At 26.4% G+C, this 17,972-nt stretch overlaps 1 protein-coding gene and 1 long non-coding RNA gene across 2 annotated transcripts; one reads left to right on the top strand and one right to left on the bottom strand.

Annotated features, from left to right (window-relative positions):
* The first annotated feature begins 802 nt into the window (after nt 1-802).
* Nucleotides 803-7,839, top strand: LOC114187951 (beta-glucosidase 46-like). The gene is made up of 13 exons (XM_028076399.1): nt 803-1,073; nt 1,160-1,226; nt 1,311-1,369; nt 5,170-5,245; nt 5,596-5,670; nt 5,747-5,834; nt 5,912-6,167; nt 6,262-6,377; nt 6,456-6,708; nt 6,808-6,910; nt 7,081-7,189; nt 7,426-7,639; nt 7,730-7,839. The coding sequence occupies exons 1-12, from the start codon at nt 855-857 to the stop codon at nt 7,619-7,621; spliced, it is 1,617 nt and encodes a 538-aa protein (XP_027932200.1). The 5' UTR covers nt 803-854; the 3' UTR covers nt 7,622-7,639; nt 7,730-7,839.
* Nucleotides 7,840-8,684: 845 nt separating this feature from the next.
* LOC114187953 lies at nt 8,685-9,381 on the bottom strand. The gene is made up of 2 exons (XR_003605366.1): nt 9,288-9,381; nt 8,685-9,167 (listed from the first exon to the last, which is right to left on the bottom strand). It is a non-coding gene; the product is annotated as an uncharacterized LOC114187953 (long non-coding RNA).
* Between the last annotated feature and the right edge of the window lie 8,591 nt (nt 9,382-17,972).

The raw sequence follows: 17,972 nt of genomic DNA, 5'->3' as shown, positions 1-17,972 counted from the left end.
GGGGTTGTGTACTGATAGGCCTAACCAGTCGTCCTTTTTTTGAGTAAGTTATTTTGAACAAGTTTTCTTCTAGTCTCTACACTCCAACGAGCTAAAGGCTAAGGGGTTGTGTGGTGATAGGTACAACCGGTCAGTCCCTTATTGAGTAAGTCATCTTGAACAGGTTTCCTTCTAGCCTTTATGTTCCAAAGAGTTAAAGGTTAGGGGGTTGTGTGGTGATAGGCCCAACCAGTCAACCCAATATCGATTGAATACTTTAGGAGGAAAAATAGTAGATGTTGCCTAGGATGTCCCATGATGATAAAAGAGGGAATTAAAGAGATAAGTCAGATAACGGACTATAAAGAGTAACGAGTGCGTTAAAGTGACATTAAAAGAGTCTTAAGGAGACTAGAAAAAGTAAAATAAAGAGTGACATATGACAAAAATAAAAAATAAAAAACACTTTGAATGCTCTGACTAATCAGATTCCGGTCTTTTTTTAACTAAAACAGTGAAAATAAGAAAAATGATAAAATATAAATATAAAAGTTAATAAAATAATGGAGTTACTATTTAAGATTATCGTAAGATTGTGATACTCAAATTAATAACAATAACAGAAATTATAGAATATGAATATAAGCATTAATAAAATAATTGAGGTAGTGCTGCTTTATGTATAAGATTTATCAATGTTCACATACTCTTGAACCTAAACTAAAATATTTTGAAAATATTTGAAATAAATAGACGGAGCTAAACTCAATTATTTTCCTGTCTAATCTGAACTTTTGGTGATATAAAATCAAATCACGTATAGTTAAAGGAGAGCATGTGAAATATCAATTTCCCTGGATGACATCTTAGCCATTATGGGTTGTTTTTGTTTGTTTGCATTCAAGTATTTGTTACTCCACATTCCCTCAAACACACACAACATGGAACTTCCACTCCTACCACTCCTTGCACTAAGCTTCTCTCTCACCATTCTCTTCGGATGGGTTTCTGCTGATTTTCTATCCCTCAAACACCATTCAACTTCTTCATTTCCACCGAACTTTCTTTTCGGAACTGCATCTTCTTCGTATCAGGTTCTTTCTCCGTGAAACACTGTGATTGGTTATTCTTCTTATTTTCTCCGGTGAATGATTTTGCCAAACAATGAACAATTTCGCAGATTGAAGGAGCTTACTTGGCTGATGGAAAGGGGCTAAATAACTGGGATGTTTTCACTCACAAGCCAGGTTCACATTTCTTACTCATTATTTTCTAAAATACTTATTTATTGGGAAAGAATCCATAGCTATTTACATGGTTCTACATTTCAGGAACAATAACTGATGGAAGTAACGGCGATGTTGCTGATGATCATTACCATCGTTATAAGGTACCATCTTGCATACTTCTGTTTCTGCTTCATCCAACGCTTCCTCTTCCTTCTCTAACAAAACTTATCAACACAAATAATTATTATTTTTAATAATCCTGGGTTTTATTTGGGACGATGTTTTCAAGATTCTAACAAAACAAATTTCCTGATAATATTTCTTTTAAAAAGTCTACCTCAATCTATCTCACTCTTTTTCCTACATCTGAAAAAATAAACTTTCACGTCTCTTCCATTATATATAAAATATCAGTGTAAACCTTTCGCTATGAAATGTGTAAAAAAAAATATAATAGCATAATTTAATTTTAATTTTGATGCTTATTTTTATAACATTAAAAATAAAATAAAAATAAAACTACAATTATAATAATGACTGAATACTGAAGAAAAAGAAAAATAAAACTACAAATTTTTAAAATATATATGGATAAAAAATATAATCAAACTAAATATTTATATAATTATTCCTTTTCAAGAAGTCAAAATTATTAAAATTAGATTTATGTCATTTATATATATATATATATATATATATATATATATATATATATATATATATAGCATGTTTTTGTTTATGTAACATGTATTCTATATTTGTACGTGGTTCATGTTATCCATCGTTTTTCAAGTTGCTTTCTTTAGTATAAAATAAATTGCACACCCTAATTTTAATCATAAAGCTTTTCTGACTGAAAATAATAGTAGACGAAGGGGTGATAAGAAAATATAAGTTAAAAGTTAATTTGAAATTAACCTGTTATTACTGAAATAAATATCCACCATGGGTGTAGAAAGAATGACGTTAGGAAATTATTGTTGAAGAGAAATATAAAAGTAAAGTAATTAAAACTAATAGAGTAAACTTTACTTTATCAATCATAAAATATTTATAACGTTTTACTTTAAGTGATTGTAAATTAAAATAAGGAAAAACTGAGAAAGTACTCGCAATAATTATGATTTTAATATTAATGAATCAATTTTTTCTTCACTATATTATTTCTATTTGGTTATAATGAATCGAATTTTCAATAAGTTATTTTCATGTACCATTGAAAATAGATGTCGTTTTCTTTTTTTATAATAATAAAAATAATATATTTAATTTAATTATAAATATAAATATAAATATTTTACTAGATATTTATTTTATAAGTATCGTTTTTATTATAAATAGTTATTTTAGTTTTAAAATAATTTAATTTAAATAAATAGTCAAAATGAAAAAAACAGTTAAATTTAAAAAAAATTAATGAAATAATTATTTTAATTTAAAAAAATAAATATAAACCTTCTTCTCAAAATAATAGTATAAATAAATACAAAGTACCAACTTGCATCGATCTTGCAGCTTTCAAATAGAGACTGGTGGGAGCCTTAAAATAGAGCCTAAATGGTGTCAATCATTTCCAATTCAACATTTTTTTTCTTTTTTGTACTTTATCCTATCTATGAAATTAGTTAATTAACTATGGGAGAAACTAATATTTTTTTTTTGTAATTTTTACTGAGTTTGATTGTATTTATATTTTATTCTTGATCAAATAAAATTAGGTTGGACGGTAAAAAAACACCATTCAAATTTAGTTTGATTATTTAGTATGTCGAATCAAATGAATTTGGGTAGGTGCATGAGAAAAAATAATTTAAATTAAAAGCAATTAAAATAATATTATTTTATTAAATATGTGTACATATTTTATATTTTATGTATTAAATTTATATGTAATAATAAATTTAGTTTTATTTATAAGAAACAAATTTTAGAACAAGATTTTAAATTTTCATTTATTGTATCTAAATTATCTTTATTTATTTATTTATTTTAGAATGGGCCTAATGATTTTATATAAAACTAGTTTGAGCACAAAAAAAAAATTCTAATCGGTAGGAAATGTGGGTTGAGGTAAAGCTATTTAACACTTTATGGATAAGATATTTTACTTGTGAATTCCATTTCAATGAATAGAGTACTTAAACAAGTTGAAATGAATCTAAGTCCACTTCAATATTGAGGATTGGTTGAGGGTTTAGATTCATCTTTAAGATAAGATGTCATTTTCTTTCATCTATCATATTTTATATTTCATGACTACAAATCATTGTTGGTGTCATAATTTTTCCTTATTAATCAATTTAATTACTATACAATGCTTTTTATGAATTTACTATTTATATTAAGTTACTAGACCAACTCTAAAATAATATATATAAAATATAGCCCAAATAATAATTAAAAATAAAACACTGCATTATCTGGAATGGATAGAAAACAAATTTAAACACGAAAGACAGAAAGACAGAATGGTCTATTTTGATTCACTTTTTTTTGACACATTTTTAATTCATTGTGTATTAGATTAAAAGTGAGTAAAAGAAATACAGCAAAATATTATTATTCATTCAATAATAAAAAATCCAATTAAAAATAGCAATAAATATTTTTTATAATAAATATATTATTTATATTAGCACGTAAAAGATTAATTTAAAGAGAAATAATTTATAAACATCAAACATTTTAATAAAGTGAGAGTATTAAAGAATTTAATTTGTTTAAAAAATGTAAATTATTGTAATTTTTTGGACCAATAAAGAAGTATGTACGTAGATATTAAATTCTAAAAACAGGAAGATGAGATCTTAGTGGCAGCAGATATCTATTTTTGTCAACGCATCTTTAGTTAAGTCTAAAGTAAGATGGTGATAGTGGGCCAACCAGCATTAACTTATGATTTCGTCTATTTTTTAGTTAAAATTAATTTAAAAAATAAAATATGCTTAATATTATTTAGAAGATTATATATATAATAACTTTTTAATATAAATGATGACTATTTACTATTTAAATTCTAATTAAAAATTACAACAGAGTAACTTATTATATAAAACTATTAATTTTCTCAATTTAATAAAAAAATTATATAATTGACAAATATAGAATGTATAACCTTTAATATAACTTAATAATATGATTTTCTTTTTGTTATATATATATATAGTTTGAGCCTTGTTTGCTTGAGTCCATTAGACAAGTCCTGGAGTAAAATAGAAATTTAGTTCAGTTTGAGACATTCAACATTTAATTTAGTCACTAAAAATGATATTCTGGTTGTAAGTAGGGTCACGCATTGAATTTGTTGGTAGTTTTCAACAGTTTCGTATAATCAGAATATTCTTAAACTTGTTGAGACTTTTTTCTTGATACTTATTCCACTGAATTAGTTTTTACATCTTTGATTATGCATATTTTTATAAGTAGATAATTTACTATTGATAAAAGAAATTAAGATTAACTGTTCAAGTATGGGTATCTAAATATGCATGATTGTTTTTGTCGATCTTAATTTTAGTGATACAATCTAACTAAGGCACTTTCCTCCACCTCCATATGTTTTCTCCTATACTTTATATATATATATATATATATATATATATATAAATTATTTAATTTTGGATTGTTTATTTGAAAAACAAAAATGACTTTAAATTATATAATTAATTTTTTTCAAAAGAAATGGTTTTCAGAATACAATTAAAAAAAGTTATTTAATTTTTATAATATACATTCAAAATTATTTTTTACTTTTGAATTGTACACTCCAGGAATCTATGAATATTTTTTACCTATAAATCATATGAGTCAGAAGTCATTTATAATTTTTAAATTGTAAAATTCAAAAGAGGAGAAAAATCAAAACTTTTTTATATAAGCTGCAGAGAAAAATATATGGAGGGCCTCCAACTAATTGTTTGATGGAATGTTTTTTTTTATGGATATATGACTTGAAAAACAGGAAGATGTGGATCTTATGGAAGGCATTGGAATCAACAGTTATCGCTTCTCAATATCATGGGCCAGAATTCTGCCCAGTAAGCTTTCTTTTTAATTAAAAAATAATTACACTTTTCATTTAAATTCTTAAATGTTTAATTTTTATTTTTAAATTTTAATTCAACAATTTCATCCTCACATATCATAATTGTGAACTTTGATCACATTAAATAACCTTCTCAAACAGTAAATGTATTAGTTTTATTATCAGTTGAAAATACAAATATTGAACTGATTAACTTATTTGAAAATAAATTATAAATACAATAATTAATGTTACATCAAAAGCCCAAAACATTAGTTAATTTAATTATTTTTGAATTCTTAAAAATAACAAAATGCAATTACTTTTTTTATCTCTGACTATTACATTATAAATTTGATCCAGAGGGGAGATTCGGCAAAGTGAATTGGGCTGGCATTGATTACTATAACAGTCTCATTGACACACTTCTCTCCAGAGGTTTCATTTTTTTCTATATCATTAATTCTGTAGTTTTTCTATCTCTAACACTCTTCCTTTTCTGATTTTGATTTAGGAATAGAACCTTTTGTCACAATATCACATTATGATATTCCTCAAGAACTTCAGGAAAGATACAAAGGTTGGCTAAGTCGTGAGATTGAGTAAGTACTTCTGATATCAACACATAATAAAAGTAGAGTAAAAGAGTATGCTCACAAATATACGTTGATTTCTGTAGGAAGGATTTCAAGTATTATGCAGACATATGCTTCAAGAACTTCGGTGACAGAGTGAAATACTGGATCACATTTAATGAACCAAATGTTGCATTTATTTGTGGCTATAGAAAAGGGTTATGGCCTCCTGGTCGTTGTTCCGGTTCATTTGGGAATTGCACCAGTGGTGGGGACTCAGAAAGGGAACCTTTCATTGCAGGTTCTAACCTTCTTTTATCCCATGCCACTGCTGTTCATCTCTACAGAACCAAATATCAGGTAAGACATGAGTTTTCTTATCTACTCAATGTGTATAGAGTTTATAGGTGTCCAGATATGAGCAATAATCTTACGAGAAAGGTTTGAATGGCAGAAAAATCAAGGAGGGAGAATTGGAGTTGCCATGAATACTAAATGGTTTGAACCCTTCACCAACTCCTCAGAAGACAAGAAAGCTGCGGAGCGAGCTCAATCATTTTACATGAACTGGTAAATGCCTTTGTTAAATTTTGTCACTGAATAATGCATGCATGAATTCTTCAAAACTATGCTCGTGAAAACGTGCAGGTTTCTGGACCCAATTATCCTAGGGGAGTATCCAAGGGAAATGCGTGAAATATTGGGAGAAGACCTTCCACCAGTTCCAGAAAGCCTAAAAAGAATGAAACCTGCAATAGATTTCATTGGAGTAAACCACTATACTAGTTACTTTGTAAAGGACTGCATCCACTCAGTGTGTGAACCGGGAGAAGGGTCTACAAGGACAGAAGGTTTTGCTCTCACATCGGCCAAAATGAATGGCCTTAGCATTGGAGAACCGGTGTGTATCTATAAAACCCTGTAATAACTTTTCTAGATCGAAGATCACGCACCTTCAATTCGGGAAATAATGTTAATCATATGGAGTTCATGCATGCAGACTCAACTTGAGTGGTTGTATGTTTACCCACAAGGCATAGAGAAGATTGTGACTTACATTAAGGAGAGGTACAACAATATACCAATGTTCATTACTGAAAATGGTGAGTGGAAATACCCATCGTTCTTCCCTCCAATCTTTAATACAAAACACTTCCATAATCTATTTGGAGTTTTTTAACCTTTTAGAAAAAGTTGAGTTACATGGAGAATAACTGAGTAAAAGTAGTTTTTGGAAATATTGATTTTGAATTGTATACATTGTCTTGCATAGGAGTTGGGATGAAAGAGAACTCCAACCTCACCACTAAAGAAATGATCAATGACCTGGAAAGAGTGGAGTACTTGCGTGCTTACTTGGATTCCTTGGCCACAGCAATAAGGTGTTGACATACCTATCTTACTTTGAAAAGTGTACATACACACACCAAACTTTGCACATTTTTTTTCTCTTGATAAAATATTACGAGATAATTAATTAGAAAGTACAGAAAGATTCCAGATAATTAAAGATAAAACAATTTTATAATATATACTTTACACGCCGATTCGAAGTTAAACTTAAAATAACATGCATGATAAGTCTTGTTGATTAAAAAATTGTTTGATGCATGAACAGGAAAGGAGCAGACGTGAGAGGGTACTTTTTGTGGTCTTTTCTTGACAACTTTGAGTGGACTCATGGATCCTCTATAAGGTTTGGACTTCATCGTGTGGACTATGACACTCTTGACAGGACTCCAAGAATGTCTGCTTCTTGGTACAAAGATTTCATTGCTCTTCATGCCACGAAACCTTCACATACTCAAGAATGACAAAGAATCAATGGAATGGTATATAATTCCTTTTTATATTCTGATATATCTTCCTGTACCTCGTTAATGTTTTGGCTCACTCTCACTTACTTTCTGAAATATATACAGGTGAGTCAAGAAATTAATGGGCTGAAGAAGTTAAAGTGTGTATATTGTAATTGTTTTCTTTAGACTTTTGGCCTTCAATCTACTGTAATCTTGTCCAATAAATAAATAAATCAATATATATATATATATATATATATATATATATATATATATATATATATATATAACTCCATAATCACTGGTAGTTTCGTGCAAGCAACTGATAGTCATAATGACCCTACCCAAGACAGAGATTGACCAAGACAGAGATTGATAAAATACAATACAAACAATTTTGAAGTTGGCTCGAGCTTAACGCAATAATAACACGTCCTAATCAAATGTTATAACAAGTTGTCCGTGAATGTCATAACCTCTGGCTTACTTGTTCACGCTTGGCTCTGCTAGAAAAAGGTGCACTCACCACCAGTACATTGCAGCATGCAAAATTAAAAACCCTGTATCACCTCCTCAATTTTTCCTTTTATTTTGATTTCTCTTTTCAAACCTGCAAATCTCATTGTCTTCACTCTACAACCTCTAGGAAATATTGCACTCTTCTGTGTATAAAAACGTTAATCAGTTCTAACACAGAACCAGGATGTTTTCAATTTTCCATGTTGTGCAATCCAAAGTTGCCGTTTCGTTTTCACTCTCACTACTGAAATCTCTCTTGTATTTTTCCATATACTGTCCTTCTACATTGACCTTTACTTGTCCCACTTTATGAGACATGTTTTCTGTATACTACAGTAAGATACTTCTCAAAGAAATACACCAAAAAGATTAGGTATTTTTATATAATCTTCTAACTTTCTTATTTTTACACAAGATTCAAACTCCAGAAGCTGCTTCACCGTTCATAATTAAGTGGTTGATACCAGATTCTGTGATATATTTTCAGATTAAAATGCCTTGTCCATTCATAGACAAATACATCTTTGATAGAAATGCCTACATCATATAACCACGCAAGTTACGTAGCAAACACATCTTTCATAGAAAAGCCCTGTCCATTCTAATTACTCCGTCAAATAATAACACATCATGCTGCTGCAGTAAACTAAGATAGGCTACACCATTCAAATTATACTAAATGAAATACATACAATCATACATGTTCAATAAGGAACTAATTTCCATTTAGGGTAATGCACCAAACCAAAGTATTTGTTTGAAGAGTAAATGACATCTCGATTCCCATCAAACAGTTTAAAACGAATCTACTATTATCAAGAGTATGATTCTGGTTTTTATTATTCCCTTTCAGGGAATTGAATATTCAGTATGAGCCAAACGCAATGTCTAAAGTTAAGGTTGAGGCAGCAATACCATGACGATGAGGCATGGTCCTGGCTTGTCCTGCATGCTGCTAAAGATAGTCGGCGAAAGCGAACAGAACTGTCACTATCTAGCTTCTTCTATTCCCATCTCACAACGAAGATCAAATACTTCATGCCTTTTCAAGTAGAAGAAGGTTGTGTTAGATTTTGCATCAGAAAACACAATCATAAAACAATCAACCCTAGGTTAATTGAACATTCCCCAATACCCTAAACAGTATAATGCGGAAACATACCTGTGTGAGACGATGATACTTTCTTTCTAGTAAGATATTTCCTGTAGATCGAATGCTCAACACAACAAAATCAAGTATCTAGGGTTTTATTTACTTTTATTTAAAATTAATTGAATCAGTTTTATATTTTTACTGACCGATATAAAAATCTGTCAACAACTTAATGAAATATCTATTTATTGATATTAATTTAGTATATATTAATTTAGTATATATTATTCATAAAATTAATAAATATTATGCAATGTAATTATACTAATAAATAATATAATTTATTAATTAATAATATAATTTATTGATTAATATTAATTCATGTTAATAACAAAATAGAGATAACAATTTTATATAAAATACAATGTTGTTCCAGCATAAGATATGAAATGGGAATAATCATACTCCGCGCCCAGAAGCCGATCCTGAATAGTGTGAATCCTGATAGATATTTTATGGCCCTGGCATGGCATTAGTTGGGTCCATTAAATTTTGTTATGCTGCTAAAGTGTAGATTTGATAATGAAAATATGAGAAAAAAGCTCGAGCTAATTCATATGTATTCATCAACATATAAGTGTTTATCTTAAGTCTTTTTGCAATATATGAGGATTCAGATGAATGACAACATTTTCTTAAATAAGACACGAAACTTCCATAAAGTGATTAACCAGTTCAAGAACAAAAGAAAAATTAAATATGTTTCGGGTGTAGGGAGTAAACACCTATTTTCAGTATTCCTTTAATTTTTTTGTCTGATGTTCTCCTCATTTAACTTGTCTTCTCTTTTTAGTTCAAAGTCTTTTTTTTTCCTCCTCTCGGCTAATCGGACGATCGATGAACCTGTATAAAAGACTTTGATGCTTAAGTCAGTTTAAGTTTGATCGGTGGATAGCAATAAATGTTATAATAAATGCGAGTTAAAAGGTTCTTACCAACCTACCTTAGGCCTCTATTTATAGTTTTCGATATGACATGTGATTAGAGTTTCTTAATCATGGCTCAATCACTTTTTAAACTTGATTATTGACTTGTATTATCTTAATTTATTTCTAACTTACTGATCCAAGTTTTGGTGTGGTCGCCAAATCGAAGGGTCGTGCGTTCTGTCGGTTGTTCTCATGAATGAGGGTCTCCACAGAAGTGGAGACAAAGTGCAATTGAAAATGAACGCAGGGGCGTTTAGTCCGCCTGACCGACGGGCCGGCGATGGGACCTTCCAGGTAGCCGATTTGGCGTGTTTAGAGCTGAGAGTTCATCCGGAGAACGCGGGAGACTTTTGGTCGCGAGCTCTCTTAAAGCACTCAGGAAAAATTGTTACATCAACGTCCTAGGAAAAGGTCCGCCTGTAACGGGCGGCCTATAATTGGTCCGCCTGACCAATGGTCTGATAGCCACAATACAAAATATACTAAAAATGAAATAATACATAAATTTTTCAATAAATTTTCTATATCTCTGTAACTATGAGAAAAATCACTCTTTACCATAAGTTTTTATTTAGGCGTATCAAACTATTCATAGGTCTATAATTTTTTTTGGCATATCTAAGAGATGTTTTGTTTGAGAAATTATTGAAGCACTCCCCTACCACAAAGTACTGAAAAGATTGAAGATATTTTATAAAAAAAGTAATTATTGTTTGGACAAATATTTCGAAGCAGTTGCAGTTGGAATGAGCTGTCGACAATGATTGAACTAAGTTTTTTTACATGATAACTAACATTAGTTATTCAGGCGCACAATGGCTACAACATTTTTAATACGTATAAAAATAGTAACATTAACGATACCTAAAAACATATTTTCGTTTTTTGTCAAGCTAGTATCTTTGATATATAGTAATAAAAAAAAAAAAACTATCATAATTATAAACATTTGAAGCTTTTTTTCAATATCTTTTTCACATTAATTATAAAAGACTTGGTCTTTAACTATCAATAAATAGCCAAGAGATATCTTTAATGTCTACAAGATAAATGAAATTTGTAGCACTTAAAAACAATTGCATCTGCTTAATATATATATATATATATATATATATATATATATATATATATATATATATATATATATATATTTGATTTCGATTTTTTAAAAATTGATGCAATTTGATTAGTTTCGTTAAATTATTTGAAGAAGAGTAAGATTTTTTCATCATAATTGACATTAGCATTATGTCAATTAGACCAACAAAGGAAATCAATTTTACTCAACTTCAATTTTGATGAGAAAACATTAATCCGATTCAAGAAATTTAACGGAAAAATGATCAAATTGCATTCACTTTCTAAAAAATCAGGACCAAATTGAGATTAAAAAAAACTAGAAGACCAATTTGATATCTTTAAATGAAAATAAAAAACAAAAGAATAATTACAAAATTTTTATATAAACTAGTATAGACATTGTATTTTTTTTTATGATAATAAAAAATAATAAAATTATTATTATTATAATTATAAAATTAAATATAAATAATTTTTATAATTTTACTATAATTAATTTTTATTTGTAATAATTAAGTTTAAAAAAATAATTAAATAAAAAATTGATTAAATTAAATAAATAATCACTTAAAAGATAATATTAATAAAATAATTATTTTTATTAAAAAATATTTAAAAGATAAAATTGAAAAATAAATATAGACAAAAAAACTATTCTTAATATAGATATAGATATATAAAATATGATATATATATATATATATATATATATATATATATATATATATATATATATATATATATATATATAAACAGTTATTGTAAAACTATCACTTACTTTAATATATTTTTAGAAGACATGTTAAATTAAACTCATATGGAATGTGTTTATTAGTAGAATTAATATGTCTTATACAAAATCTTAAATTCAATCCACGACCTAAATATTATTCTTATCCCTTAAAATAATTATGTTTACGATACATCACTTGTCATATATGAGAACATCTTTATATATTTGTTTTTACGTGTATTTCAACTAAATTCATATTTTATTTAATATCATTCATAATTTACATCATGCATTTTAAATTTCATAAATTTGTGTGATTTTTTTTAATTGTCAAAATGGACAATTTAAATAAATATGGATAAGTTGTTTAACATTCACATGACTTTGTTGAGAAAAAGTTGGGTCAGAGTAACATTATTTTAGCACAAAGCATTTTTAAGTTAAGTCATGCTAATAATGTTACATAAATTTAGTTTAATGCATTTTAAATTAAAATCGTCTTAGAATCATAACATGAATTTAGTTAAATTTTGTTAGAAATCATACTAGGATAACACGATGCTTTGAACTAAAGTTGTGTCACCTTAATATGATTTGAACTTTAAAAATATTTTAAATAAAAATCGGAACACCTTAACATGACTTATTTACAATAGTGACTTATTTATATCCGTAATTTTCTTAGTAATTTTCTTAAAAATTACACATTTGAAGAAATTAAAAAAAATCTACTTCGATGAAAAAACTTTTAAATTCTACGTATAGTCGTATAGTCATATATATATATATATATATATATATATATAGATTAATAATTGATAAACTTACATATAAAGTTTATCATTTAAAATGATATATTCTAACATAAAAATAAATACTCATAAAATTTAATTTACTAATCATGAGACTATAATAATGTTCAAGTATATATATAATAATTTAATGAAATATAAGCAATTTAAACATTTATATATATATATATATATATATATATATATTACTTAAAGCTTAGACAACATTATTTTCATTCAACTACCAATTTTGCTCACTTAGTGAATTCAACATATATTTAAATTCACTTAACTACCATTTTTCTCATTCAACCAAAGGTATGTTTGTTTAATGATTTTTTTTTTCTCATGACGAACAAAATAACTCTCAGTTTTTACTAAATTAAATTTTGTCCGATGAATAAATAAGCATCCAACAACTAAACTTCTTTGGTTTCAAATAAAATTTTCTCATAACAAAATAGAACTATATGTAGAAAACAAGAATGACATAAATTATGTTAAATTGGTAAATAAAATGTTCCACCTCATTATGGATACGCATAATTGAGTAATTACTTTTAAATAACATCAGCTTGAATTAAATTGGACCCATTTGCACCATTTTACACTTTAACCCTAAAACATACGACATATCTCATCCAACTTAATTCGACTTAAAAAGATAATAACCGTCACATATACGATTTATATAAAAAATTCAACATTTTGAATAATAAAAGACACTCCCCACACAAAACTCTAAATATTGGGACAAAATCAAGTTCACATATCGATTGTAAAATTTTAAGTAACTTTTTTTTATCTTTACAACTTGCTTTGCTTTACAAAGTTCAAGTCCCAAACTTTATTAATTTCATACTAAGGTTAACATATGCATAGAATATTTTAATTAATAATTTAAATGTACTATCTCAGTCTTTATTTTTAAAATCTCACATGTAAAGTCTTAATTCTAGCATACAATCCTTCTTATAGAATAAACTAAAATAGAACTAAATCAAACCTACTCTAAAACAACTTCAGAATGGACAAAAATATTTTAATTCCTATTAAAATCTGTAAGATAAACTCAGATATATGAAATGATCAACAATTATCTTTAAAATATAGAGAGGAAATAAAAAAATATAATAATTTCTTTTAAATGAAGTTTTAGAATAGTTAATATTTTTTCTATTTATAAATTTATTAACTTACATAATAAAATATTTATTTTTGATTGTATTTAAATCACTTATATATTTAGATAAATTAAGCTCCTAACTGAATTTGTGTAATAAGAGAGATAAATAACTGTTGTACGAAATTAAATGAAATAAAATAAATGAATAAATAGAATACAATATCAATAACAGGCTGTATTTTCGATTTTAGTAACAAAATTTGGAATAAATTATACGACAGGAATGTTAGCTACATTTTGTACAAAAGTACAAAAATGTTTTTTATAACTTAGAAATTTGTTGAAAATTATCAATTTTAGTGGATTTTATGTTAAATTTATATATCCAAGTTTTTAAATCATATATAAAAAAAACAAGTTTCTAATAAATTTCAATTAAATAATTAAAGAATAAAATGTGTTGTGAACAAAAACAAGTTTTTAACAAATTTCAATTAAAGAATTAAAAAAAAACGTGTCGTTAACATTTTCTCAAAATATACCATCACCAATCACGTTTTTATCTTCCTCACCAACTTTTTTGAAATACTTCTGTAACTTTCAACATGAAAGCAACGGGAATACATATTATTTTTTTCTTTTTTGATAAAATATTATAAAATAGTGTGATTTAACTTCTTCTTTCATCTTCTACCGAAATGTGCAGTGTAACCTGCGATGAAATTTGAAAAAAAAAATAGAGATCTTAAATTAAATTTTTATGTATAAATTATTTTGTAATTAAAAAAAATATATTTATTTTTTATGTTTATTTTTCTTACTAAAAATAAGCACATATAATATTAAAATTAAAACAAATATGATTATCATTAATTATTTTTTTATTAAATAATTATAAAAATTATCATTAAATATTAAAGATTACTTTTATTCAAAGTGTTCATCTTCGTTCTTTAAATGATTTGAAATTTTTAATAATTGAATCAAAATTAAAATTTGTTGTAATATTCCTTTCAATATAAACTATCATACTTGTTAAAGAATTTTCAAAGTCATTATATGTAATTATATTAAATTTAGAGAGTTTTTTTTTTCTTCAAATTTGGAATTCATGAAACTTCTCAAGTTTAGTTAATGTATATGTATTTTTTCATCTTCATCACAAATCTCCCTCTTAAAAAAGAGACAATTCTTTTACCCTACACCCTAAACCACATGTAAAAGGAAAATAGGTTATTTAAAAAAAAGTAGAAAATGAACTTATTCAAAAGAATGTTCAAACTGATTCTTAAATCCCTAATTTCAATGTGGTAGAATTTGATTTTGAAAATAATGAAAGATTGAGATTGCAAATTGAGTTAGAAATGAGAGGTGAAAAAGAGATAGAGATATGGATGAGAGAGAAACCAAATAAAGAAGAAAAGGTATAGAAGGAAAAAACTTTGTTTTCAAGTTCAAAAAAGAAGTAAACTAACTTAATATACATAATATAATTGTTAGATATATTACATTTTATGTTAATTAGGAAAACATAATGTATGTTATTTATTATGAAAACATAAACATTGTTTGATATTGGTATATATTGTTGACCTTTTCTATAACAATATTTTTTATTTACTATATTTATGTTTTATTATCATACATATTTGTATCACTCTTTATTATAAATATACTTACCCTATGTGTATTTTAGACACAAGGAAAATTAACTCTATACAATTTTTTCTTATATTTAACAATAATAATATAAATGTAATCTTAAAATATATTTAAAAGATAAAATGAAAAATTAACACCTTTATATTAGCATAAAAAAAATACTAGTATCAACATTTAGGATATAAAGTAATATAAAAAATATATAATATCCTTAAAATCATAGACCAATAACTAAAAGAAGTGTGAGCTAATATAAATAAAACGATTAAATTTCATTTTAAATAAACAACATATTTTCAATTGTTCTAAATAAATAAAATCAAATAATAACATTGAATTCATCACACAAATTCATAAATTATTAACTTTTTTTATTCTAGTCCTAAAAAATACGTGTATTGAATAGACTCAAAGATCATGCACATATCACCTCTCACTCTTGTCTCATAAGAACTATAGTTATATATCTAAAGGTCGCACAATCTCCGCTTCTATATCACATGATAAGGTATACATTTATAAGTTTGATCAATTAAAGAAATGTGAATGACATAATTAAACAAAACGTTAACCAAAAATATATGAGAGGACAACCAAAAGGTCATGAAAAATAGGAATAAAGAGATAAGGATAAGAAAAAGATATATCACTCATTATATATATATATATATATATATATATATATATATATATATATATATATATTTTGATCAATACGATTTTACTCTTTGACTAGAAAAAAAAAACACATTTTCTACTTTTAATTGGTCTTCTAAGATTTCACAACAATATAAATATTTTGTTTATTATTTTTTTATCTTAAGTTAAAGATTAAATAAAATTCAATACGTTCAATCGTCTTCCTAAAGAAAAATGTAATTCAAAAAATAATGTTGATAAATGTTGTCGATAATCTTGATGATATATTTTAAAAATTTTGTATAGTGTTTGTTTTGGTACATCCAATAACTCTCATGTCGTTTAAGAGTTGAGGTCAAACTAGTTTAAATATTTTTTTCTTCTGTCCACCCTTTGACGGGTTTTTAAGGACAAAATTGTGATAGAGTTACATGCTCCAAAGCGAATAATATCTCAGATTGCGATTGTTGTTCCTAACGATACTGTCGTACCAACTTGGGTCGGGTTGGAACATTGACGTCCACCGTGGGGTCGAACAACTCCCCTTACTCTCGACTGAGGAGTTTATTCCGGTACATCTAATAAGTTCCACATCGCTTAGGAGTTGAGATAAAATGAGTTTAAATAGTTTTTCCTCTCTCATTTTTCGAAATATTTTTTAAGAATAAAATTATAACAAAGCTTCACATTTGAAAACAGACAATACCTAAAAAACGTAGTGATTATTCTTAAGGTTATTGTCCGACTTGATTGGACCTACACATAGTGTCTTCTCACATGCGTGATTGGAACAATACAATAGTAAATTATGACACCAGTAAATTCTCTCACCCCTTAACAAAATAAGGATAAACAGAGAACATAGTATTTTGAACCATGAGTATGTATTTTTCCTAGGTTGGGTTTTTTTTTATATTTTATTTAAAGATTATTAAGTTACAAAGTTTCAGAAACAAACATTTTTTTTATTTAATCTAACATAAATAAATAATGAAAAGTGATTGACAACATTTTATAAAAAAATATAAAACTATCAAATGCAATAAAAATAGTTTTTATTTTATATTAGTCCTTTAGATAATATATTTTTATTTTAATCTTTGTAAATTATCATTTCTTATTTTAATCTCCGGTAATGTTATATATTGACGAGACAATGTTAACAATAACATCATGGTTGAATTTGACAATTTTTCCAACATCTCATGTGAAGATGTTATCATAACATTAAAATAACATCATCAATCATAGAAACTAAATAAAAAATAAAAATTTAGAAAAGAAAGCAACATTAATCAAGTGTTGTAACAAGTATAACTCTTATAATTGATTAAATTTTGTTTTTTAGTGAAAAAATATGATTGGTTGTATACATCCTACAAATTAAAAAGAATATGTTAAAATTTTAATTAATTATGATATTAAATAATTTAATAAAAATAATATAATATTATTTTAATTAAAAAAAATTAAACGGGTCTCTTTCATAAAATATTTTTCGAAAAATAAAGTGAGTTGGCTGATATCGTATCAATATCTCTGTATTAAAACTTAAATGTAAACAAATGATTTTTTGAAAAATTGATATACATGAAAAATTTGAATAAACCTATTATCCAAGGCATTATTTTTGAGGTGGAAATCAAAGCGGGACGGGAGAATGACAAAAGAGTCCCTGTCAATTATCAATATACCTTGATATGGGCCTCATCAACATGCCAAGCACTGTGCTTC

Source organism: Vigna unguiculata, chromosome 6, assembly GCF_004118075.2.
Source record: "Vigna unguiculata cultivar IT97K-499-35 chromosome 6, ASM411807v1, whole genome shotgun sequence".
Taxonomy (NCBI): domain Eukaryota; kingdom Viridiplantae; phylum Streptophyta; class Magnoliopsida; order Fabales; family Fabaceae; genus Vigna; species Vigna unguiculata.
This window is presented reverse-complemented; position numbering and strand designations above follow the sequence as displayed.